The 26,562-nt window shown below is 34.7% G+C and overlaps 1 protein-coding gene across 1 annotated transcript in view; it reads left to right on the top strand.

Annotated features, from left to right (window-relative positions):
- The window catches only part of mst1rb (macrophage stimulating 1 receptor b), a 28,562-nt gene extending 6,116 nt beyond the window's left edge, over nucleotides 1–22,446 (top strand). Inside the window, exons 2-20 of the mRNA XM_073825914.1 lie at nucleotides 1,007–1,183; nucleotides 1,260–1,382; nucleotides 1,502–1,672; nucleotides 3,666–3,826; nucleotides 5,560–5,698; nucleotides 5,795–5,931; nucleotides 7,034–7,213; nucleotides 7,308–7,407; nucleotides 8,109–8,327; nucleotides 8,428–8,574; nucleotides 9,711–9,864; nucleotides 9,991–10,083; nucleotides 10,180–10,392; nucleotides 11,638–11,718; nucleotides 12,000–12,181; nucleotides 12,415–12,524; nucleotides 17,866–18,031; nucleotides 18,119–18,255; nucleotides 19,816–22,446. Of these exons, the coding sequence (XP_073682015.1) occupies nucleotides 1,007–1,183; nucleotides 1,260–1,382; nucleotides 1,502–1,672; nucleotides 3,666–3,826; nucleotides 5,560–5,698; nucleotides 5,795–5,931; nucleotides 7,034–7,213; nucleotides 7,308–7,407; nucleotides 8,109–8,327; nucleotides 8,428–8,574; nucleotides 9,711–9,864; nucleotides 9,991–10,083; nucleotides 10,180–10,392; nucleotides 11,638–11,718; nucleotides 12,000–12,181; nucleotides 12,415–12,524; nucleotides 17,866–18,031; nucleotides 18,119–18,255; nucleotides 19,816–20,047 (2,922 nt within the window). The 3' untranslated portion in view covers nucleotides 20,048–22,446. The remainder of the gene's footprint in view (nucleotides 1–1,006; nucleotides 1,184–1,259; nucleotides 1,383–1,501; nucleotides 1,673–3,665; nucleotides 3,827–5,559; nucleotides 5,699–5,794; nucleotides 5,932–7,033; nucleotides 7,214–7,307; nucleotides 7,408–8,108; nucleotides 8,328–8,427; nucleotides 8,575–9,710; nucleotides 9,865–9,990; nucleotides 10,084–10,179; nucleotides 10,393–11,637; nucleotides 11,719–11,999; nucleotides 12,182–12,414; nucleotides 12,525–17,865; nucleotides 18,032–18,118; nucleotides 18,256–19,815) is intronic.
- The last annotated feature ends 4,116 nt before the right edge of the window (nucleotides 22,447–26,562 follow it).

Below are 26,562 nucleotides of genomic sequence, written 5' to 3'. Positions count from 1 at the left end.
CAGAAAACACAATGTTGGAATCTTTCAGAATTTTACACTAGCAGTCAAAAGTTTTTGAACAGTAAGATTTTTAATGTTTTTTAAATAAGTCTCTTCTGCCGACCAAGCCTGCATTTATTTTTCTATTTGAATATTTTTTAAATGTTATTTATTTTTGTGATTTCAAAGCTGAATTTTTAGCATCATTACTCCAGTCACACGATCCTTCAGAAATCATTCTAATATTCTGATTTGCTGCTCAACAAAACATTATTATTATGTTGGAAATATATGAGTCGATTTTTTTCAGGTTCCTTTGATGAATAGAAAGTTCGGAAGAACAGCATTTATCTGAAATAGAAATCTTTTGTCACAATTATAAATGTCTTGACCATAACTTTTGATCAATTGTAAGCATCCTTGCTAAATATAATTATAAATAAAATTTCTTTTTTTAAAAAAGCTTTTGAATGTTATAGTGTATAATGTTACAAAGGCTTTTTTTTTCAGATAAATGCTTTGATCGTTCTTGAACAGCAAATCAGCATATTAGAATGATTTCTGAAGGATCATGCGACGCTGAAGCCTGGAGTAATGACGCTGAAAATTTAGTTTTGATCACAGGAATAAATTACATTTTTAAATATACTTAAATAGAAAACATTTATTTTAAATAGTAAAAATATTTCAAAATTAATCTGTTTTTGCTGTACTTTGGATCAAATAAATGCAGGCTTGGTGAGCAGAACAGACTTCTTTAGAAAACAGTACAGATCTTACTGTTCAAAAACTTTTGACCAGCAGTGGCAGTGTATATTTATTTATTTATTTATTTTTTATTATTTATTTATGTAACAGCACCTGTTATTTTAAACAGTTATTTTCACAATTAAGAGAGAACTTTTGTTCTTTCATAACCATCTTTTAGATGTTAGCCACCAGGGCATCTATTAAAAAGAAAAAAACAAACATATATCTTTAATACAGCAGTGCAGCTCTAATTATTATATTGTGTATGTGTGATCAGAGCATGGAGCACAATATGACCTGCAGAGATCAGCCCACCCTGGTTTCTCAGCCGTACTACAGAGTCGACCTCTTCAACAGACAGATGAGAGGCGTTCTCCTCACCTCACTGCTGGTCACCAGCATCGAGAACAAGACGGTGGCTCATATAGGCACATCCGATGGGAGACTGCTGCAGGTATGAGTCATTAAGAAGACTTTGACTGTACTAGCTGTATTATAATATTAACATCTTTCATTTTTTTATGCCATAGCTTGTCCTGAGAAGGTCCAGCCCCATCATCTTTGCTAATTACTCGCTTGTAGAGAACCAGAAGGTGTCGTCTACCGCAGCGGTTCTCTCTCCGGACCATCTACTGTTTGTGATTGGAGATAAGGTGTGTATCAGAAATGAAGCAGATGTAATACCAACCATGATTTATAGTATTCCAATTGGATGTGGTTAAGACTGTATTCTTTTTTGGGCTAATGGTTGTTATATAATTAAAACTGGCAGATGATTCAAGTGCCTCAGAGGGGTCCGGGTTGTCGGCACTTCCTCACATGCGCCATGTGCCTGATTGCACCGAAGTTCATGGGATGTGGCTGGTGTTCGGGTCAGTGCACCTGGGCTTCCGAGTGCAGGACACACTGGGGAAACGAGTCATGTCCGCCTGTCATCACAGAGGTGAGATATTAAACACACACCAAATGAGCTGTTGTGTAATTCAGCTGAGATTGTTATTTGTTAACAAGGTTTGTCCATCAGTGACTCATTTGAAATTTATAGTCAACAAGAATCCAGATTATAAATGCATTTTTAAACCTTTAAAATATTTTCAGATACAGTGCCTTGCAAAAGTATTCATACCCCTTCATTTTTTTTCACGTTTTGTTGCAGCATTATATTAAACTGCTTTAAATTAGTTTTTACCCCACATCAACTTACACTCCATACACCATAATAATGACAAAGCAAAAAACAGGTTTGCAAATTTTACAAATTTATTAAAAATAAAACACTGAAATAAGTACATTGCATAAGTATTCACACCCTTAACTCAGTACATAGTTGAAGCACCTTTACAGCCTCAAGTCTTTTTGGGTATGATGTGACAAGCTTTGCACATCTGCATTTGGCAATTATCTGCCATTCTTTGCCTCAACTTTTCACCTCTCAAGCTCTGTCAGCTTGGATGGGGGCTGGCAGACATTTTCTAGAGTCCTAGTTGTTCCAATCGTCTTCCATTATAGATAATGGAGGCTACATGCTTCTGTGAACCTTCAATGCAGCAGATTTTTTTCTGAACTCTTGCCTAGATCATTGCCTTAACTGCCTGGAGAGCTCAGTGACACACTTGCGTAAGTGTGTCACTGAGCTCTACAGGCAGTTATCTTGACCTCAGGACTTGTTTTTGCTCTGATACGCATTTTCAGCTGTTAGACCTTTTCTGAGAGGTGTGTGCCTTTCTAAATCATACTCATTCAAATGAATTTGTCACAGTTTAACTCCATTCGAAGTGTAGTAACATCTAGAAGCAATATGAATGCTCCTGAGTTAAATTTCGAGTGTCCCAGAAAAGGGTATGAATACTTATGCAACAGGATTTTTTTTCAGTTTTTTATTTTTAATAAATTTGTACAAATTAAAAAAACATTTTTTTTGCTTTGCCATTATGGAGTAGGGAGTGTAGATTGATGTGGAAAAAAAAGTAATTTAAAGTAGTTTAACATAAGGCAGCAACATAACAAAATGTGAAAAATGAAGGCGTATGAATAATAAGGCACTGTATGTCTGGACAATATTCATATTATTTCATATAAATGTATTTATATATATTATTTGAAATATTGGACAAGTATTTGTTTTTATATGTAAATATTTATATTTAGAATGTGTATTTACAAGTGGTGGGCCGTTATCGGCGTTAACGTGCTGCGTTAACGTGAGACTCTTATCAGGCGATAAAAAAAATATCGCTGTTAATCTATTCTCAAAGTTGGGTTGGGAGCTGGGTCTAAACTACGCAAGATATGATGACTTTCACCTTGATATTTTAGCGCGGATGACGTATACCTAGTCGAATTGCACTGTAGGGGGCGAGAACGAGTCTTCAACTTCTGTGAAATTACCACATCAATTGAGACGTGCAAACATTGATGCAGTTATGAAGCTGCTTCAGGGCACGTGCCCCAGTGAAAATCTGCTGTGCCCCAGTTAAATCTCAAGTTTGAGTTATAATTTACTTTGATAATCCCGAAATAAAGACATTAAACTATATGCAACAACTGAATTGACGCTTCTAAAAGCAACGCAGTTTAATGGAAGACTATGCACGCAGAAATCCATGCCCGTGCGCGTCTGTGTATTTAACGGCAACGCGCACGTCGTGCAGCCTTTTGCGCAGAAGTACTTGGTTACACAAGTTTGTATAGGTAATTATGTTGTAAATGCAATTGTCAAGCAGTTTGTGATGCATTTTGGAAACAGGAGATGAGCGCCTGATCTAATGCGCCACCTGGCCCGTTCTCAAAGACTTACTTTTAGTCATTATTTGGGTAGCACACATATTCTGAATGCCTTCAGCAGAATTCAAATTAGCCATTTTAATCTAGATTAAAAAAATTAATCTATGCCCACCCCTAGTATTTACCCACATGTATGGGAATGTTTTGTATAGTTTTTCCCCAAAACAGCACCCCCTGATGGTCAGAGTGAGATGACTCTGTGTGGATGGGAGTTCCAGTCGCCTTTGCGACCCGCCATCACAACTAGGACCCATGAGGTGAAGTTGGGAGAAACTGCCTGTGTGGTCCAGCCTCACAAAAGCAACAGCACACAGTAAGTATTGCTTATTTCATGCAAGGTTATTGTAGTTAACTAAAACTATATCTGAAACTAAAAAAAAAAAAAAAAAAAAAAAAAAAAAATTATAACTTAAAATACTAGTTGTCAAACCAAGCAGTTCTCATTTTAATTATTTTAACTTGATGTACTAAAATAATTAAAACTGAAATACAATATCTTATACTTATTAAGGATGCATTCATTTGAACAAAAATACAGAAAAAAACGGTAATATTGTAAAATATTATTGCAATTTAAAATACAGGTTTTCTATTTTAATGTTCTTTAAAATATAATTTATTCCTGTGATGCAAAGCTGAATTTTCAGTATGATTACTCCAGTCTTCAGTGTCACACAATCCTTCAGAAATCATTTTAATATGCTGATTTATTATCAATGTTGAAATCAGTTGTGATGATTCTTATTTATTTTAGAAACTGTGACTTTTTTAGGATTCTTTGATGAATAAAAAGTTAAAAAGAACAGTGTTTATTTAAAAAAAAAAACTTTTCTAACAATGTAAGTCTTTACTATCACTTTGTTTCAATTTAACACATCCTTGCTGAATAAAAGTATTAATTTCTTTTTATTTACTGACCCCAAAGTTTTGAGTAGTGTATATTGTTAAAAAATATTTATTTTGTAAATATTCATTGAGAATCCTGAAAAAAGTATCCCAGGTTCCAAAAAAAAAAAAAATCAGTATATTAGAATGATTTCTGAAGGATCATGTGACACTGAAGAGTTTTAGTCTTTTAGTCTTATCATTTTAATGATGATGAAAATTCAGCTTTGATCATAGGAATAAATTAGATTTTCATGTATATTAAAATATTAAAAAAAACAGTATTTTACATTGTAATAATATTTAACAATATTACAGCCTTGATGAGCATAAGAAACTTCTTTAAAAAACATCTTGCTCATCCCAAACTTTTGAAAGCCAATATATATAAAAAACTACTAAACATGAAAAAAAACAATGAAAAAATTTAAAGTAAAAACATAAAAATAAAAACCTAAATATTGATATAAACTATAATTGTATCTCAATTACACTAAAATAACACAGATTATTTTAAATTTTATAGTTATTAATCAGTATCAACAGAGTCTCAACATTGAAATATATTGATAAGAAAACTAGTTCTAGTTTCTAGTTTTCAAGTAATACACAGCATTATTTTCAAATAAATAATTGCAAATTGATTTTTATGTTCATGCATATTAGATGCATAACAGATTTCTGTCAACATCAAGAGGTTGGTTATATGGTTTATATGAGACCTTGGACCATAAAACCAGTCATAAGGGTCATTTATTTAAAATTGAGATGTATAAATCACCAGAAAGCCGAATAACTAAGCTTTCCATTAATGTACAATATTTGGCCGAGAAAATCTTGAATCTGAGGGTGCGAAAAAATCTAAATATTGAAAAAATATTTTTTTAACAATGCATATTACTAATCAAAAATTCAGTTCTGATATATTTACGGTAGGAAATTTACAAAATATCTTCATGGAACATGATCTTTACTTTATATCCTAATAAATGTTGGCCTAAAAGAAAAAGCTATTATTTTGACCCATACAATGTATTTTTGGCTATTGCTACAAATATACTACTGCTACTTAAGACTGGTTTCGTGGACCAAGGTCACATATGGTTATACAAAGGAAAGTATTTATTTGAAGTCATGTAACTAGACATTTTTTCTGCTCAGCTTGTTGTGCAAGATCCGTTCTGGGACGACAGAACCCATTTTTAAATCAGTGAACGTCACAGCTAAAGTGCATGAGGGCCGAGTGGAGGGCCGATATTCCATTGAAGGAAATGCCGAGATGCCTGGATTCACCTTTGTGGTCATGCATTTCCTCCTCTTAAAATTCTCCAATAGCCAATCATTCGCAAGCTCATTGACAGTGGATAACCTTTGCTTAACATATTTTTTACACCAGGTCCCAAACATCACTGAGGTCCAGCCTGACTATGGACCTGTGAATGGAGGAACCCTCATCACCATCACAGGTCCTTATCTGGACTCTGGGAAGAACAGGAAAGTTACACTTGATGGAGAAACATGCCCAATCCAAAGGTGTGTGTGTATTCATTATATCAGGGCTCTTCAAATGGGGGACTGTAACAGAACTGCAGAGGGTCTGAAAATTGTATCAAAAAAAATTATGTGCACTACTGTTTAAAAGATTGTGGTTGGTATGTTTTTGAAAGAAGTCTCATATATTTACCAATGCTGCATTTATTTGAGGGAAAATACATTTGACAAATGTACACTACCAGTCAATTTGCATTTATTTAATCCAAAGTACAACAAAAACAGTACAGGTCTGACATTTTTTTCTATTTAAAATAACTGTTTTCTATTTAAATATATTTAAAATTTTAATTTATTCTTGTGATTTCAAAGCTATTAAAACAGAATTAGAATTTTTGGTTTCTTTGAAAAATAAAAAGTTCAGAAGAATAGCATTTATCTGAAATAGATATCTTTTGTAACATTATAACATCATTTTTGATCAATTTATAGCATCCTTGCTAAATAAAGCAATTAATTTATTAATTTCTGTAATTAATTTAATTTATACATTAATTTTTAATTTAGTAATTTCTGTAATTAATATATAATGATGAAAAAATTATACTGACTCCAAGCTTTTGAATGGTATATAGTGTATAATGTTACAAAAGCGTTTTATTTCAGAGAAATGCTAATCTTTGTATTTTTCTATTCATGAAAGAATTTACTCAACTGTTTTAAATATTGATAATCATGATAATAATAAATGTTTCTTGAACAGCAAAACAGCATATTAGGATGATTTCTGAAGGGCCATGTGACATTTAAGACTGGAGTAATTATGCTGAAAATGTGGCTTTGATCACAGGAATAAATTACATTTTAAAATATATTCAGATAGAAAGTGGTTATTGTAAATACTAAAAATATTTCACAATATTGCTGCGTTTGCTGTATTTTAGATCAAATAAATACATGCTTGGTGAGAACTTTAAAGTGCCTCTTTAAAAAACATTAAAAATCTCACTGTTCAAAAACTTTTGACTGGTAGTGTATGAAGTGACCACTGTTTAAATTTCCAGCTTTGTTCATTAATTTTCTCAGTTTAAGATTACAAATGTCATTTTTTAATGTTCTAAAGTGAATGTTGTTCCACCTACAGTGTATCTGTGTTAAGAGGAAACCTGTCCTCCATCATATGTCTCTCTCAGCCTGTGACGGAGGTGAAAGACGTGGTGCTCCGTGTCTACATCGATAAGTCCCGTGTGCTGACCACTAAAGTCTTCCGCTACAAGAAGACTCCTGAGATTCTTGCCGTACTGCCCGATTGCAGCTTTGACAGGTAGATGCAGAAAGTCATAAATTGTTTACTTATTGGCAGTTGAGAAAACAACCTTTCAGAAAAGTTAATTTTTTTTTTTTTTGCTAAATTGCAGTGGGTCAAGAATCATCATTGAAGGCCGAAATCTGGACTCTGTCTACAGAACTGTCGTCTACTTTAAACCCAAAGAAAGCCACCTCAAACCTGTTTCCACGGTATGAACTGTTTCTGTAAAGTGGTCACCAGTGAGGATTCAAATATTGTATCAATATATTTGTAGGAATAGCCAACAATACATAGTATGGGTCAAAATTATCGATTTTTCTTTTATGCCAAAAATCATTAGGATATTAAGTAAAGATCATGTTCCATGAAGATATTTTGTATATTTCCTACCGTAAATGTATTAAAACTTAATTTATGATTAGTAATATACATTGCTAAGAACCTAATTTGAACAACTTTAAAGGGGATTTTCTCAATATTTCGATTTTTTTTGCACCCTCAGATTCCGGATTTTCAAACAGTTGTATCTCGGCCATGATGTATAAATTTCAATTTAAAAAAATTGACCCTTATGACTGGGTTTTGTGGTCCTGGGTCACATTTCACATGCAAAACATTTTTTTCCCTTTAGGCTTATATATTTAGTGTTGGTAGAGTTTATCTACTCTCTTTAATGACCACAACAAACACCACATGATTTTTTATAACTTCACAAGACTTAATGTTGTCTCAGTTCTTCCATTAGAGAGCTGTGATGATCATGAATTAAAGATTAAAGTGCTTTAAATCTGTACGTAAGCAGCACAGCTGTAGCGTTTGCGGATTGCAGCATCAAAGTAAACAGATATAGATTTGTGAGCACATGACTATTTTCTTTTTTCACATTACTTTGTATTGTTGCTCCTTGAAGGAGTGCAGAGGTAAAGCCACACCCACCCGTATGGAGTGTATCACACCAGTCTTTCATCGAGATGAGACAGAAGAGGGCGAACTCTCATTTGACATGGATGGGGTGCTTGGTCTGTGGAAACAAGACTTCTCCTACCACCCCTATGGCAGACCCATCCCGTTTGAGACTGAAGGTCACATATTGAGACTCTATCCTGGGTTTGATGAAGTGTCCTTGCATGTATGTGAATACCGTCATGATTACAATCCCATTTTATTTCCATTTTTAACCATCTTTTAGCACTTTTAAAATCTGGTATTTTTTATTTCTCATGACGCAGCACCAGAAGTTGAACCTTGTGAGTTCCTGCATGTCAATCACGATGACGGTTGGAGATGTTGACTGTGGTGCTAAAGTTTTAGACAATGAGATCACATGCAGGATCCCTAATAATCTAACCATCCCCAGTGAGGGTTTACCTGTGAAGGTGAGTGTTTGAAAGTATGTGTAGATCTACACTACCGGTCGAAAGTTTTTGAACAGTAAGATTTTAAAGAATCTCACGAAGACTGCATTTATTTGATTAAAAGTACAGCAAAAACAGTAAAAATTTTAAAATATTTTTACTATTTAAACTGTTTTAACTATTTTAACTGTTTTCTATTTTAATATATTTTAAAATGTAATTTATTCCTGTGATTTTTTTTAAAGCTGAATTTTTAGTATCATTACTCCAGTCACATGATCCTTCAGAAATCATTCTATAATGTCAAGATGGCGCCACGGATGGCAACCTCTGTGCTTAGCTCTCCAGTTGTTTTAGTGTTTTTGTTCGTTTTTCAAACATGATCAGTTTTACCAGGGATGAACTGCTGAACATTCGGCAGAACACACCACATAATCTCCTATGCTTACATATGTGTATTTTTCTTATTCTCTTATTTTTATTGTGCGTTTTTGTCTCTGTGTACTGGAACCTAATAACACTGAAACAAATTCCTTGTATGCGCAAGCATACTTGGCAGTAAAGCTCTTTCTAATTCTGATTCTAATATTCTGATTTGCTGCACAAAAACATTTATTATTATTTTTATGTTGAAAACAGCTGAGTAGATTTTTTTTAGGTTTCTTCAATGAATAGAAAGTTCAGAAGAACAGCATTTATCTGAAATAGAAATCTTTTGTAACATTATAAATGTCTTTATCATCAATTTAAAGCATCCTTGCTAAATAAAATTATTAATTTCTATACAAAATGTAATTTATTCCTGCAAATCAGGATTAGAATGATTTCTGAAGGTTCATGTGACACTGAAGACTGCAGTAATGATGCTGAAAATGTTGCTTTCACCACAGGAATAAATTACATTTTAAATATATTAAAATAGAAAATTATTTTATATTTTAAATAGTACAAATATTTCAAAATGTAACTGTTTTTGCTGTATTTTGAATCAAATAAATGCAGGCTTGGTGAGCAGAAGGGACTTTAAAACATTAAAAATCTTACTGTTCAAAAACTTTTGACTAGTAGTGTATAAAGGCATTACCTTGTCTTTAGCAAATTCAATTTGCCATTAATTGCAATAATACACATTCTGACATCGTATTTTCCTGTACCAGGTAACAGTTAATGGATACACACATAATGTTGGCACTGTAATCTTGGTCAGTAACCATTATATGGTGGGTATTGTGCTTGGCATACTGGCAGCTCTGGTCACAGGTGCAGTTATGGCCTTTATTGTGCTGAAACACCTGAGGAAACAGAAAAAAGGTGAGCATGAGTTATGCCCTGTCTCACTAATGCAAATCTTTTGCGGTCATGCCTAAATTGAATATCTTAAGCTGTTATGAAAAAAGGCCACAGTTTTATCACAGTTTTATCCTTTTTTACCCACAGCTTCGATGGCAGAAAATCGCCTGTCTTATTTTACCCACAGTCGTTCACGTAACAATAGTGTGGATATATGTCCCTTAGGAGACTACAGACGCGGTGAGACAAAATCTTTTTTATTTTTTAATGAAACTTTAAAGTCGAAGTCTACAGATATTTTACAATCACTTCTATTGTGTTCTTTGGTCTTTACAGAACTGCCTCTCACAACCATCACTGCACCTCCTGGAGCCGTGGCGTTCCCCGGCCTGGCCTACACAGGCACCCTGGACACAACCTTGACCCCTCTCATGCCGCCGGAGAAGATCTCCATCACAAGTTTCCGACCTGAGCTGCTGGAGGAGGTGAAGGACGTGCTGATCCCAGCCTCCATGCTCAAGGTTCACCACCACCAGATCATCGGAAAAGGTGTGTTTATATATAAAATATACTGTGTGCTGCAAATAAGTCTAAGACGCAACCTCTCAAAAGTTTAGGGGGCAGTAAGATTTTTAAAGGAGAAGTTTACTTCTAGAACAAAAAAATTTGATAATGTACTCCCTTGTCATCCAAGATGTTCTTGTCTTTCTTTCTTCAGTCGCAAAGAAATTATGTTTTTTGAGGAAAACATTTCAGTATTTTTCTCCATATAATGGACTTAGATGGTGGGCCGAGTTTGAACTTCCAAAATGCAGTTTAAATGTGGCTTCAAACGATCCCAAATGCTGTTGTAAACGATCCCAGCCGAAGAAAAAGGGTCTTATCTAGTGTAACGATTGGTTATTATTATAAAAAAAAAAAATACAATTTAAATACTTTTTAACCTCAAATGCTTGTATTGTCTTGCTCTCCCTGAACTCTGTGCATTCTGGGTTAAGACAGTTAGGGTATGTCGAAAAACTTGCATTGTATTTTAAATTTTCTTAACTTCAAAAATAATTGCAAAATCACCCTACATCGCTACTGAAGTAATGACAAAGTCTTTGCAAAGTGAACATGCAGAGTTCAGGGAGAGCAAGACAGCGTTTGACTTTAAAAAGTGTATAAATTGTATTTTTTTTAAATGAAAACAACGATAATTTAGCTAAATAAGACCCTCGACGGGGATCACTTGAAGCTGCATTTAATCTGCATTTTGGAAGTTCAAAATCGGGGCACCATTGAAGTCCACCAAATGAAGAAAAATCCTAAAATGTCTTACTCAAAAAAACTAGTTCTTTACAACTGAAGAAAGAAAGTCTCTTCTAAAGAAGTCTCTTCTCACAAATGCTATATTTACATGATTAAAAATACAGTGAAAACAGTGATATTGTACAAATATTTTTACTATTTAAAATAACTGCTTGCTATTTAAATCTATTTTAAAATATAACTTGCTCCTGTGATGCAAAGCTACATTTTCAGCATCATTACTTCAGTCTTCAGTGTCACATGATGCTTCAAAAATCATTCTAATATGCTGATTTGCTGCTTAAGAAACATTTCTTATTATTATCAATGTTAGAAACATTTTTAGGGGAAATCACGATACTTTTTTCTTCAGAATTATCTGAAAGAACGTTCAAAATAACAGCATTTATTTGAAAGAGTTTTGAAGTGGTTACTGGAAAATAAGGTGATATTTTGAACATGAAGATTAGTGCCAGTAATAAACATGTTTTTACTTTTTTGTAGGACACTTTGGGACAGTTTACCATGGTTACCTCACTGACCACAACAACAGAGAAATCCATTGTGCTGTGAAATCTCTTAACAGTAAGAAACTCCTCAATGAAAAATAACTCATAAAGACACTCATGAAGAACTGAACTACCCTCTTGGGACTACCTACCTGATAAAGAAAAAAACAAAAAAACATTTCTTTATCTCAATGAGCTGCCTTTAAAATTGGGTGGCTGTTCCTTTTGCTTAAACTTTTGCTTGTTACGTAAATGTAACCGTTGTTTAAGAAAAACGAGACATAGGTTCTTGAATAGAACGGATAATATAAATGCACACATGCAACTGTATTTTCTTACATTGTGTCTCTCTGGTAGGAATAACAGATGTGGAAGAGGTGGAGCAATTTCTGAAAGAGGGCATTTTGATGAAGGGATTTCATCACAGTAATGTTCTCTCTCTGTTGGGAATCCTACTTCCCGAAGAGGGACTTCCCTTGGTAGTCTTACCTTACATGAAACACGGAGACTTGCGTCACTTCATCCGCTGTGAGAAGAGGGTCAGTTGTTAAAACATAAACTCTTAACACCTTAAATATGTTATGTATTATTTTGCCTTTTACCTTTGGCTTACACTATAGGTTTGTATTTGTGGATGGGTTTCACAACATGACCTCCTTCACAGCTTAGAATCAAGTTACCTTTGCAGAAGCTCCAGTAGTGATGTTTCCAAAAATTACACAATGTGTGCCTGTTATATGTGAGTCTTATGTAGTTTTGTTGTCTATCCTAGAATCCAACAGTTAAGGATTTGATTGGCTTTGGACTCCAAGTTGCTAAAGGAATGGAATATCTGGCACAAAAGAAGTTTGTACACCGGGATCTGGCAGCACGAAATTGCATGTGAGTTTTTAATGCACAAAGATTTTGCATAAAGCCCCTGATATACTTTAAATGAATGAAATGGAGTGACCTCATTTCAAACGAAATCAGGCCAAATTTAGTTTGCTTGGAGTTATATACGGGAGCTTAAATCGGCTTGCCAAAGCAAACATTCTGTGACATTTAACTGGTAAACACCTTTGAACTACACATTTGTGAAGTGCAGCCTTCTTTGACGTGAAAATTTTCTCTGCTTTATTTCTCTTGTTTAGTCCATCAAGGTCAGATGTTGTTTCAAACCCATAAGACCTTTGTTTATCTTCAGAACACAAATTAGGATATTTTTGATGAAATCCGAGAGCTTTCTGACCCTGCATAGACAGCAATGGTATAAAGCTGCACAGATGTTTCAAAGTTCTTTAGGGCTCTAAACTGATGTCAGATTTATTAAAACATTTATTAAAAACGGTCTTTGGGGTCTTTTTGACCCCAAATGACATTTGCTAAAATAAAAAAATGGTATGAGACTTTGTACATCAGTCAACACTATCTTGATCTACAATTTTTTTTTTTCGGAGGATTTATGATATTTTTAAAATTGATATAAATTAATAAATAAATATTTTTTATACAAAAACAGCTTTATATGTAAAATTCACTTTATAAAAGACCCACATGTCTAACTTTCATTCATGGGGATTAGGGTTGGGCAATGTGGACCAATTTGGCATCGTACGATGTCTAATGTGAAACATCGCGATGGACGATGGCATCGTCGGCGGGGGCGGGGGTGAGGGATGGTTGTTGTTAAATAATTAATTCATAACAAATTAATTAATTGTAGTCTACTGTTTCCACCAGTGCTTAATTTGAGCCGGATTTTTAAAGATCCGGCATTAACAAGTGCATTAGATCGTGACAGTGCATGCGTGCATACGAGACAGAGCAAGTGCGGCTTTATGTAGATGTGTTTGGAGGATGTGTGTTGGTCCTTAACATATCTTTTCGACCAATCAGCTTTTTTAAGTACAAAATCGCTCTTATTGATTGCTTACTGCTTAACCCACTTTCTCCAAACGCATTTAATGAGCAGCGGAATGTTTAGAGAGAGAGTGTAATATCAGAAATAATACCAAATCAAGCGAAATATTATTATGTATTAACATTATAAACACTATAAACATAGCTATAAGTTAGTTACCCTGACTCCAAAATGAATCATTTAAATGTAACGGTATTCAGAACAGAGCAGTAATGAAACAAAATATATAAAGTTAAAAAACCAAAACAAAGTGAAACTAAAAAATACCAGGCGTTGGGCTCACGTACCTCTGTAATTCGGCACAAATCCAAGTGTTTCCATATTCCCAATGTATTTGAATGATAAAGTGTTATTTATAATGTTTACTAGGCTTTGTATTGTACGTTCGTATTTCGATGGAAAAAAATATATTCTCTTGTTTTCCAAGCTCTGTTCGTTATGGTAAAACCATGAAAAGGGCATATTTGGTAGGGCTGCTCGATTTTGGCAAAAATCATAATCACGATTATTTTGGTCAATATTGTAATCACGATTATTTAAACGATTATGACAGGGTCCAAAACTCTATATAGTAATTAATTTAAAGATACAAATAAAAAAAAAACAGTGCTTTAAAACCATACTGAATACTTTTATGCAAGTCTAAAGTAGTCTAACAATACTACAGAAATTTAATGTAATTATTTGAATGTAAAATAAAACGGCATCTTCACTGTATTAATTAAACATGCTTTGTTTCTTATTAAAACTACAAACGTCCTTCATTCAAAAGCAGTGAGTGATTTTTCTCTTTGTATTTTTACGTTTTATTCATATTAGGCACAGAGAGGGCAGAAGGAATCTTATGTGTTGCGCTTAACCACATGGATCCAATATACTGTTAAACACGTATTTTCATTCTCAACTGTTTATGATCATTTTAGACATAACTGACCAGGGTTTACATGAATAATCACCAAGCGCCTCATTTTGAAACATTGTTGCGTGTATTTGACCGTTTAGGCGTGCACCTTGAGCTAAAAGATAACTTTACATGTCCGTGTTCTGCTCAGTCTCTGAGCGCATTCACAGAACAGCGAAAGTTTTCTATTAAAAACACAACATCAAAGAAACATTAATAAATCAAGCACGTCCCGTTTTATGAAAGTCACATTACATGATTTTGCTGATTTGCATGTGAAATTAGGGCTGGGCCGATAAACGATATCATATCGAATCGCGATAAAATTTATGTTAATAACGATGATAAGATCTAGACATTTTTTGCTCGATATGGATTAATCTAAGAGCCAATCACACAGCAGAAATATGAGACAACAGTCAATCAGCGTTCAGCGTGCAGCGTGCGTGTGCACGTTAAAGTACAAAGTTCATTTCCTACCGCACTTTGCGAAGCAAACTTAACACCAGGACGACAAAAAAAAAGAGAGAGAGAGTGGAAGCAGCGACGAAAGTGAAACTAACCTCGAGTTATTATCCAAAGATGTTGAAATTGTCGACAAAAATAGGTAGCACGAATTCCGTTATATAAGTGGTTTGGCTATCTGAAAAGTGGCTCAGCTCAGCTGAGAGTTTGGCGCGATTGTTAAAACTGAAACCGAAAGCAAAAAACGCACGTGCATTCAAAAGCAATTTTAATCCCCCTTGTTTAGAGAGTGACTCCCCAATGCACACAAATTAGGCTACATTACATATCTAAGCTGTTATTAGTATGTAGGCTATGATAGGTTGTGTATTGCTATAGCTCTGTATCATTCTTGAAATATTCGTTCTCTATTTGCAATTAGAATAATGAGAGAGTAGCCTACTTTGATTATGGCTGAATTGTCTGCACTTAATACGATTAAGAGCGAGCTGTGTCGTAATTTTTTGTTATTTATACTGTAGATTGTTTCAAAATGCAGTGGTTGCCTCTAATTTAAATAGCTCAACCTATAATAGAGAAAATAAACAATTATGTTAATAATAATAAATAATAAATAAATAAATAATTGTTACAAATTATGTTTTTACAATAATTTTATGTTTACATTTTGTAAATTTACTCTCATTTACCATACTCTGTCACGACTTTTATTTTTTAAATTTATTTTAGTAAGTTGTTTTAATTTTTAAGGCCAAATCTGTAATCTGTTTTTGTTAATAAACTATACTTTAAAATGTAATTTAATGAACCCTTTAATTTTTGTGGCTTTAGTCATTGTTGGGATACTATTTTAAAGCTGGCAACATCAACAGCGTATATCGAAATATATATCGTTATCGTTCAATATGGGAAAAAATTATCGAGAATACATTTTTGCCATATCGCCCAGCCCTATGTGAAATTAAGCTTTTATGTAGCGAAAGCGCACCACTGGTAAGGGGGCGGAATGGGGCGCAATAATCATTTAATTTCAATTACTGCATTTTCATGGTCGTTTGAAGCAGAAATCAAAACCGAATTTCGAACTTCCTTGTTATTATTTCCTCATTATAATAATAATAAAATAATTAAAGATGCAGAAATTGAAAGCTTGCATTTCATTTGGCTATATAGTGTGATTAAGTGTGTGTTTTTCGCGAGCGGGTTGCTGCTGCTGCGGCGGGGCGGAGGATCGCGATCGGCGATGGACGATGGCATCGTCTATCGACCCAGCCCTAATGGGGATAACATGGATAATTTCACATAGTTTAGTGTAAGATTTTTGCACATCTTTTGGAAAATCCAGTTTTAAAAGTAAAAAAAATAAATTTTACCACTAGGTTGCTGCAGAGCTCCACTATTGTTATTTGCTATTTGACCAACTGAAAGATATCTTTTCACAAGTTTTTTTTCAGTTGAGTTCATATCTACATATTATGAAATACACAGGACACACAGAAATACATTTGTGAGACCATATAAACTGCTCTCTTATAATTTGTCAAATTAAAAAAAAAAACATTTGCTGTTGTTGCATTATGTTCATGTTGTGTACTGCCTCCAATATGTAATAGAACCGATTTGTTTCAGCGCTAAAAAATGCTGAACTTTAACAAAAAGTAATTTTTATTGTTAGAATTGTGATTTCATAATATGTAGCTATGAACTCTACTGAAAAAAACAAATAACAAATAGTGGAGCTCTGCAGCCATCCAGTGGTAAAAGTGATTCTTTTTTTACTTTTAAAACTGGATTTTCCAAAAGATGGGCAAAAATGTTACACCAAACCATGTGAAATGATCCATGTTATCCCCATGAATTAAAGTTAGAAATGTGGGTCTTTTATAAAGTGAATTTTACATAAAAAAAACAGTTTTTGTATAAAAACCCATTTAAAAAAATATTTATTTATTAATTTATATATATTTAAAAAATATAACTAACCACTGAAAACTGCACAGATGTCGAGTAAAAACTTTAATAAACAGAAAAATATTTTTTATTATTTTTTTTTAACTATTATTTTGTAACAAACTTGCATTTTGTTTCCCGGCGGGAAAAAAAGCCCCGAAGACCCCGAGTGTGATTTGAAAACGAGGACCGCATAAGGGTTTATTAAAGGATTAGTTCACTTCCAGAATAAAATATTCTGATAATTTACTCACCCCATTGACATCCAAGATGTCCATGTCTTTTTTTTAAGTTAAAAAGAAATTAAGGTTTTTGAGAAAAACATTCCAGGATATTTCTCCATATAGTGGACTTCAATGGTGGCCAATGGGTTGAAGGTCCAAACTGCAGTTTTAATGCAGCTTCAAAATGCTCTACACAATCCCAGCCGAGGAAAAAGTGTCTTATCTAGTGAAACTATCAACTTCAAAATAGTCCGACATTTGTTGTTTTACCTTTTTTTATGTAAAAGACATTTGACTTTCTTTGCACACTCAGATTCTCTGAGTTGGTACTTCCACCTACATCAACGTTTGCATGATTATGTAATGCCTGAGGTCGAGCTGGTGCAAGACGAGCATTTGTGGTTAAAAAGTATATAAATTTGTATATTTGTTTGAAAATGATCGATTGTTCCACTATATAAGACCCTTCTTCCTCGGCTGGGATTATGCAGAGCACATTGAAGCTGCATTGAAACTGCAGTTTGGTCCTTCAACCTGTTGGCCACCATTGAAGTCCACTATGAGGAGGAAAAATTCTGGAATGTTTTCCTCAAGAACCTTAATTCCTTTTCAACTCAAGAAAGAAAGACATGAACATTATCAGGATTTTTTTAATTCTGGAACTGAACTAATCCTTTAATTATTTAAATTCACCTACCAACTGTTTTTTTTTGCTTATGCATGTGAATGCACACTGAAGCTCAACAAGCAATTGTGAATTTGGCACTGATATTCTCTTAGGCTTGATGAATCCTACACTGTAAAGGTGGCGGACTTTGGAATGGCTCGAGATGTGCTGGAGAAGGAGTACTACAGCGTCCAGGATCACAGGAAAGCCAAATTACCTGTCAAATGGATGGCCATTGAGAGCCTGCAGACACAGAAGTTCACGACCAAGTCAGATGTGGTGAGAAACAGTTACTTTAACCACAGGATTCAAATAAGGAGTCGTCAAATGTTCTTCTTCACATTCTTCCTCTTTTTTATATGGTAGTGGTCTTTTGGGGTTTTAATGTGGGAGATGCTCACACGTGGAGCCAGTCCGTACCCTGAAGTTGACCCATATGACGTCACACATTACCTCCTGAAGGGTCGACGGCTGCCTCAGCCACAATATTGTCCAGATCCATTGTAAGTTTTTCCCTTTTTTCTGCAATATGTATTTATAATATAGCTAGGGGTGTGTGATAATGAGAAAAATGTTCTCTCGGTATTTTCTGAAAATACTGCAAACACTCTTTTTGCACCACTCAGTGGACATTTCACATCGAATATGTTACAAAATGTACATGGCGGTACATATTTTGAATCTTGTGAAAAAGTTCCCACAGGTACGTTTTCGTCATGAGATCAGGTTAAAAAATATGCTTTAAATATAAACCTAAAAACGCCGGTAGGTGGCGGCAAATCATTGCATGAGCGAGTCATTGAGTCTTTCATTCAACCACTTCGTTCAAACGACTAATGGATTCAGTAACAAAACACAGTTGTTTTGCTTAGAGTCACAAAACAGTTCTGCTGTGGCTTTGAAACTATTTTTATTGTTGAAATAGCGCAAAAACAGGAGCTTGTGTCTAAATGTTAGCCAATTAATATTAACTTTGTGTTTACTGGACTGTTTTATAAAATCAATATCAATGTTACTGATCTTTGGAGACAAAAACTGTACTTTCTGTGTGACTATATCAAATTATATAAAAATAAAAGACGTGGGCAATTTTTGCCCCCTTAATCTTGAGTTTTCGAGGAATTCTGCATGTATTTTAATAGACTAAATCATGCACTGAATGTGTGAACTCTAAACGCACTCATGTTTTTTTGGGGGGGTTTTTGCAACATACTCAATAATGTCAAATCTCAATATTATTAATGTCAACTACAATATTACTGTACACAATATACAGTCGAACCAAAATTTATTCAGACACCCCTAACTCCAACTTAACTTTTCTCAGTAAATCAAAAAGTTGGTCTAAACTAGAAAATTTGGTTTACAAGGGCCAGTTCTGCTCTCTAGAAGGTTTCCCATTCATTTATTTTTGAAAATTGTTCCACAGCAAAACAGAGAGAGTGACATGGCCTTTTGGAATTGCTTTTATGGGTTTAAGTAGCTGTCAGTCAGTTTAGTGTTTTTTTCCACCATTTGAGGTTCAGAGGGTTCAGTGCTTACTCAATATTCAGAGCAGTGGAAAGGTCAACCGAAAGGTTATTGTGAATGTCCCTTCAATTATCCAACACCTCAAGCACTGCACCCAAGAGTTAATCATCATTCACTTTCAGACAGAGGGAAATATTAAAAACCACATAGTTTTCACTGTTCCCCAAGTCACACTGCAAAACCGTGAGAAACTACTAGTAATCACTAACCAAACCTTAAGGTTTTAGCCAGAGCTGTTCCTGTGCAAAATATGTTGGAATATTCATACCATGATATCGTGATATCACCCTTTTTTTTGTTGTTGTTGTTTTGAACACAACAAAGATTTGTACGCTCTTTGGAAATGATTGCATAGTGACTCAGAGTCTAACACAACAGGATGTGGAAACATGACCAGTGGTGAAGTTTAGCCATGGAAACTTTGAATGTGTGTGACTCAAGTTCATACATCTGATTGATGCCTGCTTTACAGACACTGCCTGTCACTTTCCAACAGACATTACCCAGACTAACCATCACCTCTGTATATGCAGATTCGCCATTATGTTACAGTGTTGGGATCCCGATCCTGAGAGGAGACCAACCTTCTCCACACTAGTGTCTGCTGTGATGAGTATTCTGTCCAGCCTGGAGGGAGAACACTACATCAGCCTAAAGGTTACATACGTCAATCTGGACCAGCCCCGCCCCTACCCTGCCCTAACGGACTCTGCCGATGAATATGATTCGTCAGATGCCGATGATGCAGACTCAGTCTCTAGCTGATTGGCCGATATTGTTTGATGGCACAACAGTGACTAGGTTTAAAATAGCATGCTAGAATGCTGGTTTAATAGTACAATTTTAAAAGAAAAGTTCACACATACAGTCAAGCCCGAAATTATTCATACCCCTGGCAAATTCTGATTTAAAGTTACTTTTATTCATCCAGCAAGGTTTTTTTTTAAATTAGAAATGACACAGATGTTTCCCAGAAGATAACAAGCCGATGTACAAGAGGCATCATTGTGGAAAAAAATTATTGCTCATCTTTTATTTACATTTGAACAAAAAGTGGCAAAGTGGCATGACCTTTTTTACGCAAATGAAGGCTACATCATTGTGGCCAAACAATTAAATTTTTGTTTCATGTGACCATAAAACAGAAGACCAGAATTATTATTCTTTGTCCAGATGAGCATTTGCAAAGGCCAAGCGTGCTTTTGTGTGCCTTATCTGGAGAAGTGGTGTCCTCCTAGGTCTGCGTCCGTGCAACCCAGGGGTGTGCAGTGTCCGTAGGACTGTCTGCCTTGAGATGTTGCCTCCAGCAGAGCCCAGATTCATCAGGATGGCCTTGGTGGTGATCCTTGTATTCTTTTTTTTATCTCTCTTACAATCCTCCTGGCCAGCACAGGTGTCACTTTTGGCTTCCGACCATGTCCTCTGAGATTTTTCACAGTGCGGAACATCTTGTATTTTCTAATAATACTTTGCACTGTAGCCACTGAAACTGAACATTTTATATCAAAACATTTAGATATGGTCTTATAGCCCTTTCCTGACTTGTGAGAAGCCAAAATGCACATCCGCAGGTCCTCAGTGAGCTTATTTGTCAAACCAACAGCAGAGAGCTTCTGTTTTCACCTGTTGAGTTGATTAAAACAGCTGTTCCCAATGAATCAGGGTAATTAGGATGCTTTAGAACAGCTAGGACTATTTGGAATGGTATAGAACTTTGGATTTTCCCATAGACTTGTGACAGTTAGCAAAGGGTATGAATAGTTTTGGAAATGCCACTTTTTGATTCAAATGTAAATAAAAGCTGAGAAATATTTTTTTCCACAATGATACCTCTTATCTTTTGGGAGAAGCCTGTCATTTTCCTGTCATTACTCACCCTTAGGTCATCCAAGATTTAGATGAGTTTATTAGATGTTTAAGATGAGACAAAACAGCTGATTAAAACATCTCAATAATCTACTTTATTGGTGGATTTCTTTATTACAAACATGCAGCTTTTCACTTCATAAGACATTAATTGTTGGACTGGAGTGGTGTGGATTACTTGTTGATTATTGTGATGTTTTTATCAGCTGTTTGGACTCTCATTCTGACGGCACCCATTCACTGCAGAGGATCCTAAATTGCTCCAAATCTTTCTGATGAAGAAACAAATTAATTATACATCTTGGATGGCTTAAAGGGATAGTTCACCCAAAAATAAAAAAATAATGTTTATCTGCTTACCCCCAGCGCATTCAAGATGTAGGTGATTTTGTTTCTACAGTAGAACACAAACTAAGATTTTGAACTCAAACCGTTGCACTCCATCAGTCATGAGCCGCAGGGTTTAATTCGGTTTTGTCTGTGTATGTTTTTTTGACTTTCAAAGCCGTGGATCCCATTGACTGCCATTATATGACTGACAGAATGCAACTGTTTGAGTTAAAAATCTTCATTTGTGTTCTCCTGAAAAAACAAAGTACCCTACATCTTAGATGCCCTGGGGGTGAGCAGATAAACATCAAATTTTAATTTTTGGGTTAATCATCCCTTTAAGGGTAAGTCCATATTCCGTTATGTGCCAGAATGCCACATTTGAAATCTTTTGAGTTATATATGTAGTTCGTATGACACGTTATATATTTCATATAACAGACACAACACTTGCCATAGAGTCAATACTGTCTGACACCTCATGGATGTGCTTTTAGTTGCTATACTTCTGGCTTTGTACTGTATGCGGAGGATTTTTCAACTCAAAAGATTAAACTTCTAGTAGACATCTTTTGTGAGATACCTGTGTATAACTTTGAAATCAAGTCAACAGTGACAGCACTGAACGTGTTAACACACATTTTTGTTTCACACTCGAGCACTAGAATATATTTCAAATGTACAGGATGTATATTTTATATTTATAAAACGAACTTTTTTATGTGAACAATTTTCTGTATTTTCCCATATATTACAGTCAAAAACAGAAAATCTTGGTCTGCACCACTTTATTTTGAAGATATTTGTAATCAGTGAGCCTTTACTTGGTATTTGGTTTGTGGTTATATCAGATGCTTGTACAGAAAAGGGATTCAGCGCACAATGTTTGGGATGAGTCAGCGCTGAAAGGTGTTGAGCTGAATATATCACTGTGCCGCAGATATAGAGCCTGTAGAAATGAGTGAGAATTTGATATCTGTGACGCACATCTCTAAATAAAATCTAATTTTGCCAAAGGTGTCAGTTTTTACTTGAATTTTCTTGGGTAATACCACCAACCAGCAATGTGACTAATGTAGCTTGTCTTGACTACTGAATAGCACATGAATACATTAAAGGAAAATTTAATGGGCAAAATCAATCTCTGTGAATATTTAGTTGCAAGCAGTGGAATCATTTATTCACTTAGGTATGTCATTTTAATATATTATGTATAGAATTTCTGTATTTCTTATTATTTGGTAGAGTTTGAAATTAAAATGATATCAACATATATTTTTCTAATGAAGTGACAACGGGTTTAAAAAAATATTGACATTTTATTGAAATATTAAAATTGTACACTACTTGGTTGGGCAGGATTTTTTTAGAGTAAAATATGACTCCAACATGACTGACATTATGTCTCTGCATAAATACAAACTGTACCTTTGAGCTTCAGCTACAAATGAACACTAGGGGTCAGTACAAGCCCTTTCATAATGGAGCAAATATTAAATGAGATGTGCTTTTCTTACTGTTTGTCGGAAAATAAAAGAGAAAGAGAGATTTCGGTAACACTTTCTATGAAGCCCCTATTTATAACACATTATAAGGGTATTTCTAAGGCATTATAATAAATGCATAATGCATTATAAGAAACCTTATAATATGTTATACCATCTCATGAATAATCATAACAACAATTATAATACATTATAATACTTGAGTATTTGAGGTTATAACTTTTAAGATTATGATAATTTATAACACACAATGAACGGCATATTAAATCTTCTTAATTTATAATGGACCATATCATATTACATTTATTTTTTACATTATATTACGTTTTATTTTGATTGTCCCCTAAGTCTATTGACTTAAAGCTTAAACGTTCTAACTACATGCCAACTAACACTCCTTAGAGTATTAGTAGACTTAGGTTATGGTTGGGCTAGGTAGAATGTTCATGTACTTGCAAAGTTACTTATAATATAACATAATAGTTTGTCTTTTGGGGAAACATCGGAATTTAGTGATAGCATATATTCAGCATAATAATAATAACAACTGCTAGCTGACATGCAGTTGCAGAGTTACTTATCAAAAGCTGTCTGAAGGGTACCATCAAAATCATCAAACTGTTCATATTACACATTTATCTAAACTGATACCTGATCTTAGGGTTCTTTGGGAAATATTATTATAATTACTTATAAGTGGTCTTTGTATGCTTTAAGTAAAGTGACATGAGAAACATGGCAAGATATGAGACATAATATGTTATAACTATGAGGAGGTAATCATTCTCTTAAAAGCTATAACCACAAAAAAGTACAAATTATAATACATTAAAACTGTTCTTATGAATACTCATGAGATGATATAACATATTATAAGGTTTTTTATAATGCATAATGCATTCTTTATAATGCCTTAAGAATACCCTTATAATGTATTATAAATAAGGGCTTCATAGAAAGTGTTACCGAGATTTCTTTATATAATTATGCAGTTTAAATTCCAATATTTGCTTTTAAAAGTAAAAGGATTGTTTTAGTTGTTTAGTGTGTTTATGTCTTTCCATATTACTCTATGGCAGTTTTAGTAATTATTTGTAGTCACTATGCGTCTTGTTATGAATATGCAGACTATAAAACCTGCAATACTGACACTAACTATGCAATTACACAACGTGTTGGCCGACACAGTGTCTTTCTGACAGAGACGTGCAGAGAAAGAGAGATCCAAGTTGACAAAAGCCACAAAGATCTGTAAGTTCAGAGGTAGTGAGTCTTATTCCAACAACAGAAGCCAATACAAATAAAAACAGGGGGAAACAAACATCATAACGTTGTTTCTCCCTCCCATGTCCCTCGCTCACTTCCTCTGTTACAAGATAAAAGAACCAAAGTAAATTCCCAGAAGATGCAGCCTTTGATTGTGAGCTCCTATCTGCACCAGTGTCAAAAGTGTGTGTGTGTGTGTGTGTGTGTGTGTGTGTGTGTGTGTGTGTGTGTGTGAGAGAGAGAGAGCGTGAGTGAGAGAAAGAGAGAAAGAGAATTTCCTACTGGGTGAGCAGAGATGAATAGTGAGCTGTAGACACAGGCTGCTCTCGCCGCATAGTCACAACCTGCAGCCTTGAACCCTTTCATCATGTTCTAACAGCTCAGATTTAGATCTTTACGCTCTAAACACACACACACTCTCACATAGTCAATTACTGAGATACCAACATAAAAATTACATACTTCAGCTGTGGTCCAAAACACAGTTAACTGCCTTGATGTTTGCTGCCTATATAGACAGCTGCCTTTTAAGACAGCAATAATGACTGATGTAATGTTGCTGCCTATTTATTTTTATTTATTTATTTTGTTAAGTTTAAGAGGGAGTCCACGTCTCTCGCCTCTCCTGAGACCATTGAGTTTTAACCATAGACTTAACAGACCCTCTAATCAGTGCAGCCCAAAAGCTCACCAAAACCCGCCCACTTCAACAAAAACCAGCCCAAATTTTAACTGCCAAAATAATGAGAATTTTATTGCCATGTCAAGGTTGATAAGGACCATTTTATCTCTTTAAAAAAAGAATAATGACAAAATAAAATAAAGATAAATCAATTTCACAGGAATATGGATCAAAACAGTCCGAAAATATGCATAAAATGTCTTCTTTTCAAAGTGGAAATTAACCGATGACTTTAACCCTTGGAAAAACACATGCATCATTTTCAATGTCCACAGTAAAAATATGCTAATTTCTGTGCAAAAAGTGCACAATAAAGTGATGAGAAACAAATGTAATGTAGCTGGCATTTACGTTCATGCACACACCCACGTTTTCTTATTTCAGTATGTTTAGAAGTCTTCTATTCATCTCTCACCACGTGTAATCCACTTAGACTTTTTATCGTGTAACTTATATTTAGGCCACTTTGCCATCGCAATTACTTAAAATGAATAAATGAATAAGCTGCATATTCACAACTCACAAGTCATCACATCTCACTAACGTCAAAGACGTAAATTGATTGACAGGTCTCTGTTAAACTAAACCAGTAAGGGTTGTGTTAAGCAAAAATGAGTTGATGACTGCACTACACATTATATTACTGTGATACTTTGAGCTCGAAGGTATTAAAATAACAATGACTAATGATAAGAGCGAAGAAAAAAGCAGCTGATTGGGCGGCTTTTATTTTTTTAAAGCAGCCCAAATTTGGGCGGAAACCCGCCCAATCTGGCAACACTGCCTCTAATCAGGTGAGTTTAGTGGGGAAAAGTCACATGAGAGGAGGCAATCATGCCTCCATCGCGATATGATTGGATATCACTGGTTATGCGTGGCTGTGATTGGTTCATGCGATCGATCCCGCCTTTGTGTTAGTGCGCGCTTTCCACGTTCGCAATTCGAATCTGTCTGAATGAACGATGTAATGGAGATATTGGAAGACTCATTTTAAAAAGTAAGTAAACAACTCACACACTTAGATATAGACACTTTGTTACGTCAAAATAAGATTTAAAATGGCATGAAATTGAAAATATGATCTGTGGGAGTTTTGAGTTCAAGCTTATCCATGCCTGTGGCGAATATTTACCAAGCTTTGTTGACTGACGTCCGAAAAATAGTTAAAAGTTTTAAAAACTATTTAAAAGAACATAGGTTAACAAATATATTGTTTAAATTGTTACTGCCTTGACTTTGAGTATTTTGGAATAAATGTAAAATGCTTGAGTACTAACTTGATTCATACTTGGTTTGCACTTGCATGTTTTGGTCAGTTACTCGGATGCGTGGCGGATTTTAAACAACAATGTACTACTAAATACATTGTTTATACAAACTATGGGGAACACGTGTGGAAAGCTGCTAAATCATATAGAGAAGAACTTAGTAAGCAGGGAAGGGCGCAATAGTTTGACAAACTAAAGTTAATATGTGGTAAAGATAAGCAGCAGTGGCCTACCGCACATCTTAGAGGCCCCCCACAAAAAACGAGATGGGGCCCCTCCCACCAGCAGTGATGTCATGCATGAAAATTTATTATGCACCTGAGTCCATCTCTTCCATTTACATAACTGATTTATCAGTAATGA

This window comes from Garra rufa, chromosome 20, assembly GCF_049309525.1.
Source record: "Garra rufa chromosome 20, GarRuf1.0, whole genome shotgun sequence".
NCBI classification, from domain to species: Eukaryota; Metazoa; Chordata; class Actinopteri; order Cypriniformes; family Cyprinidae; genus Garra; species Garra rufa.
Note: the sequence above shows the minus strand (reverse complement) of the source record. Positions and strands in the feature narration are given on the sequence as shown.